We start from the raw sequence: 20,372 nt of genomic DNA, 5'->3' as shown, positions 1-20,372 counted from the left end.
ATTATTTTTTTTATAAGTTCCAAGATTGGATTGCGTCATTTACTTGGGGCGCGTCATGGACACGAATTATGCGCGCGGTCCCGACTCACCTCCGAGGACATAAAAGGATGTGCGCTCCCTGGTTACTCCGCATGCCGCCGCGTGGTGGCGCGCTGGTCAAGCCGGCCGGCTCGGCGTGCTGTGCTTTCATGAATCGCCGCCGATACTCGGCGCGACTGCAGCGCCGCGACGGCTACTACCTCTAAGTACACGGCTGGTTTTTTCCAGAAGCCTGCGCATCGCTGGAGAAGGAACAGGCTTCCGTGTGCCAGTGAATTTCACCTGTAACGTGCGCGTTCTCCAACTGTCGTGTCTTATGAGGACACCCAGTCAGTGCGATTTTTCTACGGTGCTCTGAAGCACCGCTTGTATTAGAGACGAACACTTAGTGCGAGACTCAACAGGTGATAATTTTGCGGTCGGAGTGTAAACTCCTTTGTGAGTCGACGGCAGTGAACCGGCCTCAGCGACGCTGATTACATTCATCGCTCATTCGCCGAGGAAGCGAATCAGCGCGACTGCCTCCGACTTGTCTCTCCCTCGCTTTTGGCCGGAAGAGTTTTAAGCTGGGAGTGACGCAATCATTTGATTGGCCCAGGATACGAAACCGGGAGCGGGCCCTTCGACGCCCGCCAGTGCTCTGCTGTCGCGTGATGAGTGCCAATGGAAGCGTAAGCCAGTCTGCGCTCTTGGCATTGTATCGCGACAGTGATCTCGGTGGCGGTGGGGGATAGGCAGGGGGAAGGCGTCGAAAGCTGATTCACACCCCCTCGATAACTCGAGTCCATCCCGACTCCCCCGCAGAATTCAACCCTTCCTCCCCCTACTCTCATTATCAACTCCGCACCCTCCCCCCTTTTCCCCCACTTTGTGGCAGAGGCTATCATAACCGGTGGATCCCACGACCAGACCACAGTGTCTCAATTAGCCTCACCCGAAGAAGAGCTCACGGAGCAATAAGCGTTTTGTTAAGAGTCATCTTCTCTGCAGCGGACAAACCGGATTAGAGCCGAGTGAAAGATTGAAAGCTACAGCACGGCGTCCATAGCCGTGGCAGTCATGGTGTGTCGGTTCGCAAGGTTAGTTGATTTCGTCGGAGGTGTTTGCTTCGATATTTGGATTTCAAATCACGAGAGTAATCCGCTTCGATGCCGAGATTATTTTTTTATCGTGCCCGGAGTGGTTTTTTTTTAGAGAAGTCATCGGATCATTTGGATGATCGACCGAACCATTATCCGCGAGTTTACCGGGACTTTATTGGCTTCATTTTTCAACCTTGTTTACCTTGGTCTATGGGCAGGCCTACAGTTCGTGCCAGGAAGTCACACGGCCGGGAATTATTTTCTTTCGCTGTCGCCCTAAAAGATGGTCGTGTACTTTTTCCGCGCACAATTAATTATTTGCCAGTCGGTCCCCGGCCCTGCATGCGCCTACTCAAGTTTTCCCACCGATATGTAAAATTGGAATTAACTGTCTTATAAATCATAGATTATAAATAGCGAGTAAATCTTTTAGGCCTTTAAATGCCAGTATCTCTGCTCTGCTTGGAAAGTAGGCGTCATTGAGTTCTTAACTCTGATCCGGGTTCACAAGGGTGGGCCCTCAAAGGAGCCTTGAATGTTGAATTTCTGGATTTATTCTTGGAATTTCTAGAAGCTTCGGTCTGTATTCTGGATAATGTTTGTGCCTTAGATTTATAATTTAAAATTTCCACGGTCAAATTTTTTAGGCACTTCTAATGGGAAATTTGCGGGAACGAAGATCCTACTCGAAAGATCTCTTATGGGCAAATTCAAGCCTTAAACGAATCATTTTTTGCGAACACTTTGATTTTTAGTTTTCGCCGAGATTGACAAATTCCGAAATGCCATTCTGACATTTTCATGTCAGAATGGGATTTTCTTGTTCCATAACGTATAAACTTGAAACTTTGATAGCGGCGTTCGTGTGGTTGTTTATTACAATAGTGCTAATTCTTCTCTACCCCTCAAATCTGTTGTTTACGTGTGCCGGTGGGACTACCCATTTACTCGAAGATTACATCCATTATCCCCCGCATTTACAAATATGACGGATTATGGAAATGATGCACTTCTTCTTCAGTCAAACGAGTTTTAATAATCATGCATGAATGTTGCCAATGAGAGGACTTGGTATTTGTTTTTTAAATGCTTCCATGACTCCTCATTTTCTGAGCGGGCATTGAGAGGTAACAATGGTCGAGTGGTAGGTTGGGCAATTGACCCAAACCCTCAGATGCTCTGCTCATCGTAGAACCCGAGACGGGGCAGAAACAAATCTATGATAAAAATAATTTTCCTTTTGTTGAAAATTTGGTCTGATTGCGTGTTTCCGCTATCAGGCAATCTCCAAGTCTAGTCGGGAAAACATTTCACAGTTCGCTGCGGCCACAATGTTTTTTTTTCGTTTAGACATCGTAAAAACGACGGATTCCGTATTCTTTCCCAGTTATCTTGTGTTCAACTTGTCTCTCTTCCAAATTTATTTCCTCCCAATGAGACGTCATGCATAATACGCCCTTTCTTTCTCTCGTGATTCCTCGGGAAGATTACCGCCTTCGCACGGCGCGGAGATACCTACCACTCTGGATCCCCGAGTCGGGATTAAGTTGGAGAGCAGACCATTGAGTCCTCTCGGCTTCTATTGACATGCCCTCTGAAGTTCATGATTTTGTTGTGTCGCGCATGTTACCTGACCGACTGTCTGTGTTTGTTTCTCCACAGCCCACCGGAGCACGTCCCGGGTGCGGCCGGAGATGTCCCGGCAGGTCAGCAGAACCCGCACTACCACCGAAAGAGGAAGGAGCGACAGGAGAGCCTTTCCCTCAGCCAAGACAGGAAGGTCATCAGGTGAGAAGAATGCAATACCCTCCCTCCACCCGGCATAGTGATCATGCGTTGTGTGGTGCTGGCCCGTCCCATCCCGGCCGGCATCGCCCCCTTGTGAGACCCCTCTCGCCCCCTGCCATCGATGCCACCCACCCTCATCGGCGGCGGTGTGTGTGTGTGTGTGTCCACGGATTCTGCGCCCGCGAAAATGCAGGCGTGTTTTCCCAACGTAATAGACGATCCGGCCAAGGGCGTCTGAGGGAGCAGTGCGCTCTCAAGGCTGTCCCACTATCACTTTCTTGCCGCTTTACCTTGTTCGAGTGTTCTTACCACCTTACGCTCGCAGTTGTTCATACAAATAACGAGTTTGAATTTCGGTTGCCCAACTGCTAGCCTGCTTTCTGCAATTCTACAAATTTTCTGAAGTGAAGTATTGGTTACTTTCTTGAACGAATTTCATGACGCCTACCTCACGGTGGAGGAAATAATGAGTTATTATGCAGTTAGAAACTGTTGTCAGTGATTGGGGTTTCATCGTCGTCACAGAACCGGGAATTTGGTCGCTAGTCAGATCTGGTGGAATTGTCAAACCATTTCTTTTATTTTCTCTCAGGTGGGAGCTTGGCGTTGATTCGTTTCGAGGCGAGTGGGTTGGAGAAGTGCGATGAGTGATTGATTGAATGGGAGGGGGGCGAGAGTGGTGTTTCTAGTGAAGGCCTCCCCACACCGCGTAGCTTCTTCAATTCCTTCGGGCGGTCGAAGAACTCACCGAGCGGTACTCGGGCGAGGACGACGCGATGTATGGCCGGCATACGTATCGACGCTCTAAACGAATTTAATTCGAAGAATAGGTTGCTCCTCCATCAATTGGTGGTTAACTATTTGCAAGGGAGTTTTCCCAATGAGAGATTCCACGACAATCATATGGAAGGGTTTTACTCCATATTTACAGCGTACTGTGGAATGATTAGCAAGGGTAAGGTAAGTAATCGGCGACTTCCAACGGGGTGCCTTTAGTCCGTCAGTGAAATCAGTGTTCACATTCCAGGGAGAATATCCGAAGTTAATGTAGTACTTAAAAAGTACCGATTTCCATTTTTTGTTTATGAATTGTTCCTTGAAATCTTTTTGTTACTTGCATTATTATAATTATAAAAAATACTTAAACCTTCAGTTATGTATTTTGTAGCTTTTTGAACTCGGCAGGCTTAATCAAGCTATGATAAATTTGAGCAGTAAATCGAAAGAGATGTAAAAAATCATTTGCTATGACCGGTCAAGACGAATGATTTCTACACTAAACATATGACAAAGTCATAACAACATCAATCATATTACTTGTTGTTGTTAGAAGCGGCTTATTTTCAACTCCTAATGCTTTTTAAAAGCCACCATTTGTCTAGAAACTGCCAGGTAGTGATCGTTATTGTACTGAAGAATATTACATGCTATTATACTCTATGTATATATTATATGCTATTAGTTCAGCCTGTCTTTGGCAATCATGTGCATTTTGAAGCATTAATGGAAGATATTGTTGGGCACAAGCAGTATGAGGCATTCCAAAGGTTTCCATTGACACCACTTCACTTTAATGCATTTACCCAAAATGACTTCCTTTTGCTCTGGAAATTAAATTTTAACTAATCAATGTTTATTCATGAAAATAATTTTTTTAAATCTTTTTGGATATTTGCTTCTAAGAAATTCTTGGATGTTGATTGCCAAGATTTATTTTGATGTGCAATGAGACTTGCACCCTATTGACTCTTGAACTCTTGACCCACAGGTCCAACTCAGAGGAGCGTCCAGTGGTAGAGTTGGAAGTTGAAGTGAGCGTGGGAGAAATAGAAGTTGACAATCGAGTGGGAAAATCGACGGAGAGCAATGGAATCATCCGAGAGATGGTGTTGGCTGATGCTAGGGAACAGAAGAAGACCAAAGGTGGAAGTGTAGTCGGCAACAACAATGTTCTGAGGAGGGTCAGCAGCCACGAGGATGTGACAACAGCCAGGCACAACTCCAACAACCAGCTCCATAATCATATCCAACAGCAGGTCAGTTGCTTCTTTCTTTAACTATTTTTTGTTTGTTTCCTGCCAGCTCTTAAAAAGAATTTGTTTCATATTCAATTGTTTCTGGCTCAACCTTGTGGAAACTCATGTTAATGAAATTTAAGAATACAAAGTAACTTTCCACTGTTCTTTATTAGCGTACAACCGATTAATTTGTTTCATCCCAAGTAGTATCACTTTTTCCTCTTAAAATTGGGAAAAATGTTGTGATGTACAATAATTTTTCATTTGCTCATATTCTCCTTTTAGGCTTATTTGGCCATTATCCAAACCCTCGAATAATTATCCTCTCGACAGGGAGAGAGGTTAATCGGACAAAATGTATGCAATTCTTGATTAAATTCACCCCAAGCAGCGCAAATGGACACACAATGCATTACATAGCATAGTAGTCTCAAAGTGTCTTATTAACGAGAGTTATGGGAGAAGTGGAAAAGTGCTAATGTTTATGGCGTTGTTTTTATTACAGCATAATGGCAAAAATCCAATTGTCATCATCACTGGAAAAGACAAAGATGAGAAGAAGAGTTGTGGGAATCTGAAAGGGAGTGGAAAATCATTTTTTCAGGAGCTCAGTGGCGATGCACCTCTCTTAGCGCCGGTAAGCATGGACACAACAGACCAATAAATCCTCTTTATTTTTTACATTGGTTTACCAACACTGTTTTTGCAGTCTGCTTTCAATTCAAAGAATGCAATTGGGTCATCAAGTCAGTATTTGTTGAGCTTCTAATGTCAACCTCTGGTGGGTTTAAACATTCTTCTTCCCCAGTATTTGTCTCTCACAATATTGAGTGTCATTTTACCGAGTACTCATACTAACTTCACGTTTCAGATCGGAATGAATGTATTTCTTTTTTTCACTGCTTTTAATGTTAGACATATTGTTTGAGACCATGTGTGCTTGCCTCGTATTATTCCAACAATTAAGAAAATGTTTTAAATGAATAACTTATGTTTTTACTTATTGACTATACTTTTATTGCATACAATGTACATGTTTTGACAATACTATGTCATCTTCAAGTGCATGCAAACATTTTTGGGCGTTTAACTATGTATTGGGAACTGAGCTAAATGGGAGAGGGGCAGGAAAAAAGGGAAAAACTTGTTGTAGATTGTAATAAAAGTATAGTGGAAAATTAAAAACCAAGTTTTCTTTTTAAAATAACATCCCCACATATTAGAGCCTGCCACAATTTCGGAGAGACATGTTCTTATTGCTCTCGAAATAATCTCTTCCTGTATGATTTTTCACAATACTGTGATCTTGTGAGTGTGTAGAGGTAGAATCCTGTTCCTCAGGCATTCATTGCCTATTGGGTGTTTGTTACCATATATTTAGATCCTGCCATGCATGTAGGGCTATTAAGAAAGAACTAGAGGTTGGAGTTACTCAGCTAGTCAATGTTTTGTGATGTCAGGCAGTGACACTCCACCTGTATATGGTATTTCAACCGTTTAAATTATACTTAATGTGAAATAATATTTTTTAACGCACCCAATGCTCAAATTTAATGATTTTAATAAGGCAGGTGGAGTTTCAAAGGCAGGGTACCCTGGCCGTAGTGTTATTCCGACCCCTCAGTGTGGTATATTACTCTGTCTAAAACTTGTTCCTGTTTATTTTGTTAGACTCACTTCCAATAGTATAATACCAGCCAGCAGAGTCACTGTGCTTTTTGTAATTGACCCGGGGAGTGAGTTGCAGGCAGGTGAACTCCGCAGGGGGTTCGTAATAGCTCTCATGGTTGTATAATGCTGTCAATTTCCCTCTCTCTCGTTCTTGCGTGGCGTGGAGCAGAGGTCCCTGCCACAGCCTCTCCATGAGCACAACTCGTCACCCTCGCCCACGTCGAACATAATCGCAGCACCATCTCCCAAGGAGGAGGACCCGTCACCCTCTGCACGCGTCGCCTCACCCTCGCCCTCATCAGGGGGGGGCGGCAGCCCACAGGTGGCCCAGGGCGCTGCGGTGGCCTCTGCCTCACCTGCTTCTGTCCCATCGCCCTTCTTCTTCCTGCCCGTGCCCGTCGGGGAGGAGGAGGAGGAGCATGAACGCCGGCGTAGCTCGGAGAGGTTTGCCTCGTTCCCTCGCGCCTCAACACCCCGTGGAGGAAAGCGGGAGGGTGGTGGGGGGCGGGAACGCCAGCGGGAGTCGAGGAGGCCTCGCCGCCAGAGGGCGACCAAGGTGTGGAAGGACGTGGCTGATGGGGATGGTGGTGGGGGATCATCATCGTCAAAGGTTGGTGTCCCATGGTGTTCCCCCAGATGCAATGAAATCACTCTTGTGGGTGAAATCACTATACAATGCTGCCTTCTTGAACTTTTAGTCTAATAAATGTGATAATGAGCGATTGCAGAGCACAATATGTCAATTCATCCCACCAAATGATGATTTCTATCATGTGTACATAGCTGCATGTTCATTCCCTCCAAAATGTCTTCTCATTGCCTCCCCTTTCCTTTCCTCTTTCGCTATACTCCCTTCTGTTGTGGTTAAAATTTGTAATTGTAGGCTTGACTTGGTGGAACCAATCCATAACGGACAGAAAAAATGATTTGTTAATTTCACTTAATGTTTTAATTTTATGACTCAGTTTCAGTGCATAGTATCATCATTAGGTAATTTTACCTTCAATATTCGAGTATGTCCCAAAAGTAACCTCTGTTTGGCTATAAAAAACCACTAGAATAGATACAGAAATTTTATGATAAACAACTCGAAACTGCACATCTCTGCTATTTTTTCCACATATTCGCCGAGCAGATTTAAATTATGACAACATGTAGGGAGTTACTCATCAAGATGAGCACAAAACTTGTGGTAGCCTAACTTTTTAGTCTGCATTTCATGCAATTGACTTCTAGAAATCTGTGGAAAACTTTATTTAGGATTCAGATATCATAAAAGCCAGCTTTGGCAAACTTCTTTGTCAATATATTGGAGCAGTTAATTGTTCACCACACGATGGCCAGTTCTTGGACATCATGGACATTTGTTCGCTCATTCTTAAATGGCCTTCGAAACACTGCAGCTCAAGGTGTACTGCCCTATTGTTTTTTTGTGTGCCAATACAGCAATCATTCGGCCCCCCTGCCACTTCGCTCACTAAAGGCAAACGAAGTTACTTCCTGAACAGCCCTTGTATGTATAAATGGGGAGGGGGGGAGGTTCATGGGGCAACAGTATGCATGGGGTGAACATGTAGCTAAAGGAGCCATTATTGGATTGAAAAGGAGAGGTGGGGTTTCAAAGGAAAAAGGTTTTACAAATCTCATGAAATTTGAAAAACATGTTGCATTGTATTCTTGAGTCTTTACGCAACATTGTTATCTTAAAAAAGACTGTCATTGTCATCTTGATGATGATATTTGTTGTCCCCAGTTGACTTGTAAGCAATTTGATGATGACACTCCACTTTCTGAAATATGCTGTTATGTTATTGAAACCCAGGTTGTAACATTAAAACGTTTAGAGGAATGATCAAAATTTTGTTTTGGTGTTTGACCCCATGGGCATTGGTCGTGAAGTCAGTTTCCCCCATGAGCTTCATTCCATTTACCTTATTTTAACAAATAAATAAATTTAATTCCTAAAATTAATACCACATTTGGTTATTGATAATTACAGCAAAGTCTCTCAATTTTTCAGTCACTGATGCCTTTCTATAAAAACTAAACAATTCTAGATTAGTCTTGGTGATGTACCTCATCATCCAGATATTCTTTGGTTACCATTTTGCCCATTGTCTTTTCATTTTTGTATTCTTTTTGTGGATTATTTGCGTCGACTTGATGCATTTTGTGCCTGATTTCTTCAGGAGAATGAGGAAGAAGACACATCTCATGAGGAGTCAGCACCCCTGCGAGACTTTGAAAAGGAATCAATAAGTCCAGCCAAAGGACTTATTTCCCACCAGTACGCCAGGTATCCATCACAGCAGCAGCACGGCAGTGATGGGTGCGTGGCGAATGCCCTGGGCGTGTCATCTCGTGGCGAGGAGGATGCGGTACATTCGTTCCTGCAGCTCCACCCGCCCTCCTCGCCCCTCCCCCCCTGCCTGGTGAGTTGGCCTTTGGCTGTGGTTGCGCCCTTTTTTGTTTGGCGTTTGTGCAGCATGTGCGCTGTGTTAAGGAGGATTGAGCACTTTTGGTGCAAAAAATGTCCATCTTCATTCATTGACCTGATTTGCTGGAAATTAAAGAGTCCTCTGCTGATTAGTTTTTGGTTGACAAATGTAGTGGTCATCTTTAAAATTGACCTATTTATATTATTATTATCAATCTGCAATTTTAAATCAAATAATTCCTATGGATATTTTGGGCCGATAAGACCAGCAAAAAATTTGTTTGATGGACTCTATGATTTCTGCGTATTTCATTTTTGCTGGTTCTCCAAGTGCTTTCTCTTGGAATTCTATCATTTGCCCCTCATTTTATTCTTTGATTTCACTCCTTTTTTTTCCCTGAGGTGTCAGATGCTATATGTAGATAATATTCATTCCTATAATCACAATAATTTGGGAATGGTTTTTCTGTTGGGCATAACTTGAGTGCACTGCACTTGGAGTCACGTCCGAGCAATCCGTTTGAGGGGAGTGGGTTGTGTGCTGATGTGTGCATTCTCCTGTTTGGCAGGATGGAGATGTGAGGGCGGCAGAGAGGGAGGAGAAGGACTCGGAGGTGGGGGGTGAGAAAGGTTCGTCGGCCTCCTCCCCCACCTCGTCCTCCACCAACTCCTCCTCTTCCTCCCCAAACTCATCCACATCTTCTTCGAGCACATCTTCCTCGCCAGATGATCGCTTGCCACAGCCAGCACCACCCACCGCTGCAGCAGTCTCTGTTCCCCAACTGGACCTGGCCTCACTCTTGAAGAGGATGGACACCGCTGAGGAACCCCTTACCAGCAGAGGACCGTGGTTGGGTGGAGCCAAGGTGAATAGCGGCAGAGTTGTTGTTTTATTTTGCTCTCTTTGGGCTTAAGTTTATGCTGTCTCTCATTCCACTATTTGTAACCTCTAAACCTAACCTCTGCACATTTTCAATCTTAATGTTTTTAGTCATTTGTGAAAAAATACAACTAGTAATTTCATGTAGTCCTGTGGTTAGAGGGCTGAGCTATTGGGTTCTTGTTGATTATCTGGGCACCCTTTTCTTCTTTCCAAAAAATCCAACAGCTGCACCCAAGCTATTGATTTTCTGGTCCGAAGCCACAGTCAGCTGTGGTGGTGGACCCACCCCCCCCTCCCCCCACGCAATAGCCCTGGTGCGGGTGTCTCTCTGTAGGTCATTTAGCTTGTCTGGTGGTTTTGATGGTATAGATGTAATGCATTCTTTTTTGTCTTCCTCTTCTTTTGCACTCTGCTCACAACACTGCGATGAGTCTTTGTTTTCATTCGGAAAACTCTTATTGAAAAGAACGCCATTATGTGCCGTGTTGTTTGTTTTTTCATGCTCTTAACTCTGTACTGTATCCCTGGCAGGAGGAAGACTTTACGATGCGTGAGATGAGGTACTTTGACCATGGGGAGGTGCCCAGGAGGGGAGGGAGTGAAAGGGAAGATGAAGATGAGGGGCATGTGGTGCCCCTGTCACCTCGCAACTCGATGGCATTGACTCGTGGTGCTGGTGGCAGGTGTGTTGCTTACCTGGATCCAAACGTCCCGCCATCACCACCCACTGAACACCATCTGCCGCATTTGAAGAGGCTGCCAGATCCGCTAACATCAGACTCCCCTGCGACCATCCTGACCAAGCTGGTCTCGCGCCAGATCAACAGGTGATTTGATCAAAATCTCTGACTGAGCGAGAACAGTGCCAATTTGCTGCCACAAAATGGCAAGAATAGTGCAAACGTGAACAAAAATTACATGTGAAAAATTTTTCATTTGGTGCCCTTATTTTCCTGAGCATATTCTCATCAGATTTGGTCAAATAATCCTATTTTCTCTGCCATTTCCATCAGAATTTTATGTAAACCATTTGTGCTCATGTAAAGGAGGATCAGTCATTCATCATGATTTATATTTTCCCACCAAATTTCACATATTAGTAGTAGTATTGCTTTTCTGCAAACATCAATGCAGTGTAAATTTCAATATATCTATTCTCTTCCAGTCTGAAAAAGAAAATTAAACGATATGAGGAGGATTTTGAAAGCCAATTTGGATATCGTCCTTCTCATGCTGATAAGCTGGCAAATCGTGATGTGAAGAAATGGATATCTGAACTTGGGAAACTTCGAAAAGACCTGAAACGTAAGTATACAGTGTTGATTTCAAATACCTCCACTGAATTCCCACTTTCAACCGGTGACTGAAAATGAAATGTGAAATCAATTGCTTGTTTTTTTTCATTGGTCCAGAAATGAAAGAAGACCCACACAGCCCAATGCTGGCTTCTGCCAAAACTCTTGGTATCACCTTTCCTGTCCCTGTGCAGAAGGATGCCGAGGGAAAATTTCAGAAGATGGAGGATACACTCAATGATGTTCAGAAGGTACCTTCATTTTTAGATTGTTTCAGTTATTTCCACCAGAGTTGCCATCACAAATTATTTTTTTTGTACGAAGAAGTAATAGTAGATATGTAGTGATATGGTGAGTTTTTGACTGGGAAAATTGTGAAATCAGGATAAAGTTTGGAAATACTAAATGTCTTGGAAAACAAAATAGGTGTGGGACTGGAGATATGTTAAAGTCTGGGGATATGATAAGAGTTTCAGCAAGCAGGTGAGGAGGTAATACTTTTCAGATTTGATTTGCAGTTAGACAATTAGCTTAGACAATTGTGCGTGATCAGTAAGTTATTGGTAGCAAAACCTGAATTATAACACGCCTGACTGTGTAGTTAATTTAGTGCTTGGAGCAGAGTGAGAAGGGAAAGTGATTGAAGTTAATTTTGGCGCAACTTCCTCCACCTTTATTTTTGGAGAGCTTAAGTTTTTGCATCTACATCAATTTGGGCATCAGACTTCTGATGTGGAAGATATGAGAACGCGTTTCTCATGTTGTCATGCTTCCAGCTAAACTTGTTAGATTGCTGAATCATCCATCATTGTGTCAAAGGGTAATTGTTACAGGCAAGTGATTTTTAAGTGAAGCATTGGGAAAAAGGAGAAAGATGACTGCATGTTTGTTTTGGGGAAAATACAGGAAACGGAGTAACTGTGTGACCGCGGCCTGTTTGATAATGTCAGAGATTGATCGATATCTGAAAGTCATGAGAAATGTGAATAAATTGATACTCCTCATAATTGTTATATCAAGTGTTTTTATTACATTGCTTTTCATTCTGATGCAGTTCTCTCAAACTTGATGAGAAGTGCTTGCTGTTATTGATTAATGCCATTGTTTTTGTGCAGAGGCTGTCGGAGAAGCGTGTGACAGCAGGGCGTCCAGAGGAGCTGGAGTCATTGTCCAGGGAGCAGCTGCAGGAGGAGAAGCTGGCTCTCCAAAAGGCCTTGCTTCACCTTGAGAGCCTTCATGGCCGCCCAGCTTCCAGAGAGGAGAGGGACCTAGTGCGGCCACTTTACGACCGATACAGAATGCTGAAGCGGATGGTCATTCGATCTGGACCAGTAAGTTTCCTGGCCCAATGTTTCCAATTCCTTTCATCTGAAAAATAGTGATTTGATACAGGGATTTTGGGTTAGAGAGCTAAATACCTAATTTACACATTTATTTATGATCAAGCGATAAACATTTACTAATTTGACCAGGTGGAATTAATAGATAATGTATCTCAGAAGTGTTGCAGATCAAAATGGACAAATTAGTTGGGACAAAAGGAGAAGATTTGCATTCGGCTAAGAAGCTTTCACAAGAAGGAGGGAATTGATGACAGGGACAGTAAGGATGTTAAGAAAAGGCTCATTAAAACTTATGATATGGAGCGTGGTTATGTACAATGCAGAAACATGATCACTAAAGCAGGAGGATAGACGTAGATTAGAGACTTTTGGAATGTGAGTTTTGAGAATGATGGAGAAGAAGAAGTGGATTGAAAAGAAAACAAACAAGGAAGTGCTAGGTGTGTTGGGGGAGGAGAGGGTGTTGTTGGGAGAAACCATAAGGAGGCAGAAACAATGGATCCAAATCATATTGATCGGCAGTGGGATGCTGAAGACTATTATAGAGGGTCAAATGTTGGGTAAACGAGGAAAGGGCAGGAATGGGATAGGAATGTACGACGTGATGAAGGAAGTATTCAGAGATGAAGAGGGGCGTGTGACGGGGAGTAGGAATTTGGGCCTTGTTTAATCAAGACTCCAGAGGGCATTGTCGCTGCACCATTTGATAGCTTATATCCATACAAAACCTCTGGTTTAATTTAATCTTAACTGGTGAATTACCAATTATGATGTTAATTAAAGTTATTCATGTGAAAGTCAATTTGGTCAGAAGTGAACATCTTGTCAACTGCTCTTGAGGTACAGTGACAAATGCAAGCTTTGCATTATTTCATCATATGGTAAAAGTAGCAATGAAAAGATATGGAAATGGAGGTAAAATGATATATGGATGAAATAATTTAGTTTTGAATTTAGAGTTGACTTTTAATTTAAGTTAAAGGAACTAATGATTAAACTCTCATCTGTTCCAGTCTAAACTGAAGGACAGTGTTACAGAGTTGGCAACCATTCATGAGCATGAAGCGATGGACTTCACCCCCCAGTCCCAATCGGAAGATGTTTCTGATGAAGTAAGAGTTCCGGGTCTTAAAGAAAGTCTTCCAGTGGTGGGACTTATTCCATCTGCTGCCTCTGGAATCTCTGCCAACCTGGACAAAGTGGAAGACCGAAAGGTTCCTGACATCGGAGAAAACCTTCATGCTTTACCACTGTAAGTCAGAAATTTTGTTGGATTGTTTCTGGTCACTGGCTAGGGATGTTTCCAATATGTAATTGACAGTTCCTGATCAAACTTTGCAGGATGATAGAAAATGGCAGTTCATTACTCTAGTATCTCCAGGATCCTTGCTTAAAAGATATAAGGAAACCTTTAATTGTTTGAATAAGCATATTTAATGTATTGACTGGCCTCCATATGATTTAATGGAGTTAAAAATCTCCAAATGTCATTTATGAACCCTGAATTTAAGTAAAATCGTTCCTCTGTGTAATAAAACTGATTTTAAAACCATTAGTCATTTATAACAGTGAATGCTGTCTATGCTATTAATGTTCATTTCACATCATTTATGCTTATAGCTATTTTCCATTGAACCCGTAAATTATTTGTAAATGTAGTTTAATTAATATTTATAGAATCAGTCGATTGATAAATAATCTCAGCTGTGTTGAACTGCTGTGTGTAACTTTGTGTTGGGCTATCTGTGGAGCATTGGGGCAATAGGGTTAGTCGCACCCCTTGGAATTTGCTCCAATTGCATACTAATCTTGGGGTTTGCCCTTCAGGATTGAATTGCTTGGAGCGCAGAGGGAGGCACGGGAGGAGAAAAAGCGACTGAGGCGAGCCCTGCGTGAGTTTGAGGATGAATTTGCACTCTTATCTGGGCGCCGTGCAACCAAGGATGAAAGACCCCCCGCCCTCGAGCAAACGGCAATTCTCTACAAGCAGACGCGGGCCAAGCTGAAGCTGCTCGAGGCATTGGTTGCCAAGCACAAAGGTGTGGTCACGAGTGCATCGCCCCTGGGTGAATAGGCACGTGGGGGAGCTGCCAAGGGTCAATTCTTCTTCGGTTTGCAGGGACCACGGAAATCAAGTTCCTGGGAATTCGCATCGTGATCATTGGTCAGAGAGGCTGTGTTGTTGGGTTAGATTAAATGATTCCCATGGCCAGCGTTACAGTTTTCTTCTTTGTCTTGGAGGGGTAGCGAGGGGATTGTGGGGATGGACTCTCCTCATGTGCCGCCTTCCATTATGGTTGCTTTTCTCTCCTTGAGTTGGAGCAAGATATGCTATGCATATTTTATGGACTACAGGGGTCCTTGTTGTTTTGTGTATTTGCCATGAGTGCAACCTCTTTTTTCAGTTGTTTGCCCTCACTGTGCAGAGAGATATTATTTAAAACTTGTTTTAAATGTTTTTAAGTTAGGTGGAAAGTACTTAAAAATATAAATATATAAATAAATATATATCTATATAAAAATATATATGTGTATATATATATATATTTAAGAGAAATAAACAAGGAAGCAGATTAATCAGAAACTGCTGAACAAGTCATGGCTCTTTCAGGGAGAATATCTTTTGAAGGATTGATTGCTTTTGAAAAGCTTGTTGCCTAGGTGGGGCAAATATCCCAGGAATAATTTTGTAAAAATGGACAATGCTCATGCACCATTTTTTCTACAATTTTATTACTTTTTGAGGAATTCCCAATAGGGGCAAAATTTTACAAAATTGTCGCCATGTTTAGAAAGTTTCTTACTTCCTTGGAGACTGAGTAAGCAGTACAATTATCATACCAAAAGAATATGATTACCAAAGGAATGTTTAAAGGCCATCTTTTTTTAGCATATATATATATATATTTAGTGGCTTGAGTGGCTATAAGTAATTGATTATATTTCGGGTTTGGATGAAAGTTTGATTTTCTACTTTTTCATCATATTTTGTCTGCCAAAGTTAATCATGCATACAGGAGATTTGCTATAAAAAAATATTGACTAAATTAAATTTTTGGGATTCTCATGAACTCTCTTTGGAGCATGCAACTGTTGTTTGTCATAGGCCTATTGAAATCCATTTGTCAGCCATTGTAAATTTGGGGCCCCTGTTTAAATTCATCGTATGGTATGATATTATGAATTGTCTTGAGATTTATGACAAAATTAGATTTTTAAAGTAAAGATTCTGGTCACAGCAAGTTGTTTTGCTAAATAAAAGTTTAGGTGATTCAAAGACGAATTTTTTAATGAATTTCCAGAAATATGTTTTAAAGTTGTTTATGAATCCATGAGCATATTGATATGTATGTATTAAATAGCATATTTAATTGTTAAAAAGTAGAATATCTCTGTAACAATTGCCCTGTATTATTCTGATATCAATGTACAATTATTAGGCAAAGGTGATGCTAGCTACTAGTTGTCTAACTGTATGAATGAATTTAGTGTTGAAAAATCATTGCAACTAAGTGTGTCCAAAGTGATCGAAGCATATTTTGTGTTCCTAGATTATTGTTAACTGCAAGCACCCAGATTCATTGTTTACTCACAGTGTGAATGTCCTGCCCTCAGGTTGTATCACTAACTCATAGGTATAGACAAGAAGTCTGTGATAATTCTCTAGGTAATGGGAGTGTAACTATATTTTGTTTGATATATACTGTCATACATATATTAGTAGACTGTAATATTGTGTATAGGTCAGAGTTATTCTGCAGTCTACATATATATATCTATATATATATATATATATATATATATTAGCTTTTGATCTGATATTTGTATGTTACTGTGTTTTCTGTGCAAGGAGTCGTGAGTGAATGGATTAATTTAAATAAGGAGGGGTTTGTTTGCATTCTCTCAAATGGTGGGTGATTTATTCGTTTGACCCTCGAGTCAATGGGAGAGTTGTGCGACGTGTGAATGATGATTGTTTTGCAAAGGCTGTCTAGTATCTCACGTACCCGTGCACAGACATACACACCATCTGTGAATGTGTGTGCAAAACTCTTTTATGTTTACTTTCAAACTGTACCAGAAGGGCAGTTGTGAGGATGAGAGAAAGAGGGAAAGTGTGTGCAGTAGAAGTTTTAAGCCCATTTCTGTGAAATGAAGACTTAAATGACATGCTGAGATGATTGCCAAGGAAACCCTTGGTTGTTTTTTTAAAATGAGTTTATAAAATAGCAGTATTTATCTTTGTCATGATGATTTTTGGTAAAAAAGGCACATTTGTAAATGAGTGTTGTATTTACCTTGTTCTTGAACAATTATAACTTGTTTACTTTTCTCCCTGTTTATACAAATGTTAAGCTTGAATGCCAATTTTTATATAAATGTAACAATATTCTCACTTTGTAAGCTTATGAGGTGACATGAAAGATTGCTACTACAATAACCATGAGACAGGTTAACTTTCTGGTATTCATTATCAGTATCTGATTTTTGCAAATGGAAATGCTTGTTCGAACTGCTGTACTTTTCCACATTTACTGATTTTGTTTTGCCCGGTTGTACAAGATATCTTGTGGTTAAATAACATGGTGTACTGTTTACTACATATGCCTCTTATAATTACTTTAAACCCATTGCCAACCCATATATGGGTCTGCAACCTCAGTGCTGTATTGATTTTCTGTAAGATTACTGCTTTTTAGTCTGCAAATGCAATGTGGTGGAGTTGATTTTATGTTCTGAAGAGCATTTGTGAATTGTACTGGGCTGAAGGGAGAGTTCCTTTGTAACAGTACCTGATGTTGATAATGGATGTTAGGAGTGGTGGCGGATCATACAAATATTTAGTTCCCATTGGAGTGGTGGTAAATGGGTGAAAGAGGCAACTAGTGAGAAATATTTTTATGGCTGTAGTTTTACAATGCAGTTGAGTTTATTTCAACCTTCTGGCTTCATTTTGCGTAAGGGGAAAGTGAAATACATTGCACTAAGCATTCAATATTTATCTTTTTATTTTTCTAACAACCTTTTCCCTGCTAGAATTACTTCTCTGCATATTTGATACCCATTTTCTTTACCTTTAGAGTTTACTCTTTGTAGATTCCCACTGCAGTGCTTTACTCAAGTTGTGACTTTGACAGTGATTCCATAGCTTCTTTTGGAGAACCCTATCAGAATCAAATTGCTTTCATGCCATATATATAATCTTGTTTTACTAGTGTTTCATGCGACAATATGGTATTGATTGTAATCGATTAATTGTTCTTTTTATCAAATTGTCAACATTTTTCTCCCACTTCTTTTTCACATTTAAACCTCTATCAAAAATATTTGCAAGGCCAACAGTAAAACCAATGACATCTATATTACTTGATGTGGAAATCGTTTCCCCATCGAATGCAATTTAGGATAAATATTTACTTTTGCTGTCAGCTTCTTTTTCATTTAAAAATATTTTTTATTGGTCCTTAATTGCTCCATGGTTTGCTGATTTTAGTGTCCATAATTTTTTATGCAAAAAATGTTGGATATTTTTATTGGTTGCAAAAATTGTTGGTTTGCAATTTTGCAAGACTCTTCATTACCTGATTCTTATGCCATGAATTTGGTGAAATCTATATAACTGACAAACTGTATATAAACTGTTGTAACAGTCGTAGTAATGCAACAAAAGCATTGTGGCGGAGATAACCATTTCTCATGAAACCATGTAAACCAGATTTCTAATTTATTCTATTCTTGTTTACTAAAATAATTCTTTTTTTATTTTTAAATTTTTTTTGTCAGCAACTATCTACACAAGTATATAGGGAATTAACCAGTTTGGAAAACATGTGGGAATTCTTTTCCCTTAAATGAACCTTTTTGTTGAATATTTTAGTTTGACTATTTGCCCATGTTGACTGGCACCAAACACCTTCTGAAATTTCTTATAAATGGTTTAAGTTTTTAACGGACTGATCAGCATCGAATAATATCAATTTGCTGATCTTTGTTGATTGCTGAGCAGAGTTTTCATTTCTGATTTTGGCTCTTCATAATCTTTGATTTTGATTAACCTTTGCCGTGAAAAGATTTAATTTTATTACTGCCTCTCAATGTGCGGAAACTTGAGACTTTCACCTGAGAAATGTAACTTCAATGGACACATTTTGATGCATTTGCAAATGTAGTGATAATATGGTAGGAATGAAATATTAAATGTCAAAGCTCTACTATGGAAAAATTTCAAGGAAATAATTGGATGCTATTATTTCCCATGACATAAATTTATTTCTTGGTCATTCATTGCACATCCTTCGGAACACTGCTCTCTTGCTACTGGATCTTAATTTGACTGCCATCTGGACCAGTTGGTTCAAGCATGATTGCCATCTGATCAAGTTGCTCTTAAGAGAGATCACCATCCCACTCCAGTCTAGTAGGCTCCATAACATGACTATTATCCCACCCCATAACTCATCAAAAACGTCCTGCTACACAGAATAGGATCCACTAGAGAGTAATTCAACAAAATAAAATGTCATTGCAAATGTGAAATTAAGTCCTCTTAACTCATCAGTAAATTAAATACGCTATGACAGTCATTTCTGTTAATATAACAAGTAACAGATGTAATGGGTAGTATTTCAGTGTCAAAACCACAAGTAGGCTCAGATGCCAAAGGGTGGTATTGCATTTATTAATGAAAATTTGACCATTATAGGTCACTCTGGAAAAAAAATACCAGAGATCGACAGAAGATATATTTTGTGAGCACTCAGATGCCAAAGGATTGGACATTTCGGGCACATTCATAAATATTTGACTGACATGGCCAAATTATCAACAAAATGCTTCACACGCCCACTTTGGCATCTGAGCCCTCCAGGAATGCCTTCCCTTGAGCGCTGATGTCATTTTCGGGGATTAAGCATACGATGATGAAAAACACGTATTGGAATTGTCCTGAGGACACCAAGGTCAGTTGCGCAGAGATGGTCGGGGGTCGTCTGTTTTGGTGCATCCGTTTTAGTTTGCAGAAGTAATTTAGCAAAGGCCTCAACCCCGTCAACAACTAAGGATGTTGGCATGTGGTTGATGATGGATTTTTGTGGGACGAGTCCGGATTGGGGGTCACAGTTAACAGTATAGAGAAGTGAAAGTTGGTCAGATGCTGAGAATTCCAGAGATTCCAGTACATAGTACAGGTAAGATATTCCCAAGTTAATGTGACACCCCCTTAATCTCAATGTCCTGCCTATTTTGATCGCCAAGAGTCACTTTATTTCTTGTCTTGTCTCTTGGTTGAGTCCCTAATGCCCTGCAATGGGCTCTACCATGCGGTAGGATGCGTCAAGGGGGCACCTACACAACGAACCTGAGAAGCAGAGGGGGGAGCGAGGAGAGTAGACAAATTCCTACCTTAGTCTTCACTACTGCTAGGTCCATCCATCGTCTGCTGGTAAAGTAAAATGTAAACGATAGCCATATATCTGGAGTGTTCTACGAGTGATCTCTTTCACGAGTAACACCTTATGCACGTCGCCTTGGGTGTGGTGGAATGAATTAATGATAGCATTTTGGCTGTTTTGTATATCAGAAGCCTGTAGGATTATGAACGGAGGAATAACATTCTGTGACCAACCCTTATGCCATGCAGCCACATCCTAACCAATACTTTCCCCTTCCTGCTGCAAATTCCCTTTCATAGTCCACCTCCCCTCCTTACGAGTATGTATAGATTTCCTGGTCATGAGTGATTTTATACCTAATGGTGTCACCTATGCTTCGAAACTGGTAGAATTCTAAACTTTTGTGAGAAAAAGTAACAAGTTTA

The 20,372-nt window shown here is 41.1% G+C and overlaps 1 protein-coding gene across 4 annotated transcripts in view; it reads left to right on the top strand.

Moving 5' to 3' along the window:
* The window catches only part of LOC139694682 (protein FAM13A), a 332,141-nt gene extending 314,589 nt beyond the window's left edge, over positions 1 to 17,552 (top strand). For 3 of the 4 annotated variants that reach the window (XM_071593185.1, XM_071593184.1, XM_071593183.1), the window contains 12 exons: positions 2,784 to 2,909; positions 4,678 to 4,945; positions 5,433 to 5,564; positions 6,768 to 7,208; positions 8,788 to 9,030; positions 9,605 to 9,901; positions 10,450 to 10,745; positions 11,084 to 11,223; positions 11,331 to 11,464; positions 12,329 to 12,544; positions 13,570 to 13,808; positions 14,384 to 17,552. In XM_071593185.1, coding sequence (XP_071449286.1) covers positions 2,784 to 2,909; positions 4,678 to 4,945; positions 5,433 to 5,564; positions 6,768 to 7,208; positions 8,788 to 9,030; positions 9,605 to 9,901; positions 10,450 to 10,745; positions 11,084 to 11,223; positions 11,331 to 11,464; positions 12,329 to 12,544; positions 13,570 to 13,808; positions 14,384 to 14,630 — 2,779 coding nt within the window. In that variant the 3' untranslated portion in view covers positions 14,631 to 17,552. Of the gene's footprint in view, positions 1 to 282; positions 1,119 to 2,783; positions 2,910 to 4,677; positions 4,946 to 5,432; positions 5,565 to 6,767; positions 7,209 to 8,787; positions 9,031 to 9,604; positions 9,902 to 10,449; positions 10,746 to 11,083; positions 11,224 to 11,330; positions 11,465 to 12,328; positions 12,545 to 13,569; positions 13,809 to 14,383 lie in introns of those variants that run through there. The other variant, XM_071593186.1, reaches the window with a different exon arrangement.
* The last annotated feature ends 2,820 nt before the right edge of the window (positions 17,553 to 20,372 follow it).

Source organism: Hetaerina americana, unplaced genomic scaffold (genome assembly GCF_022747635.1).
Source record: "Hetaerina americana unplaced genomic scaffold, ioHetAmer1.1.p SCAF_52, whole genome shotgun sequence".
NCBI lineage: Eukaryota > Metazoa > Arthropoda > Insecta > Odonata > Calopterygidae > Hetaerina > Hetaerina americana.
This window is presented reverse-complemented; position numbering and strand designations above follow the sequence as displayed.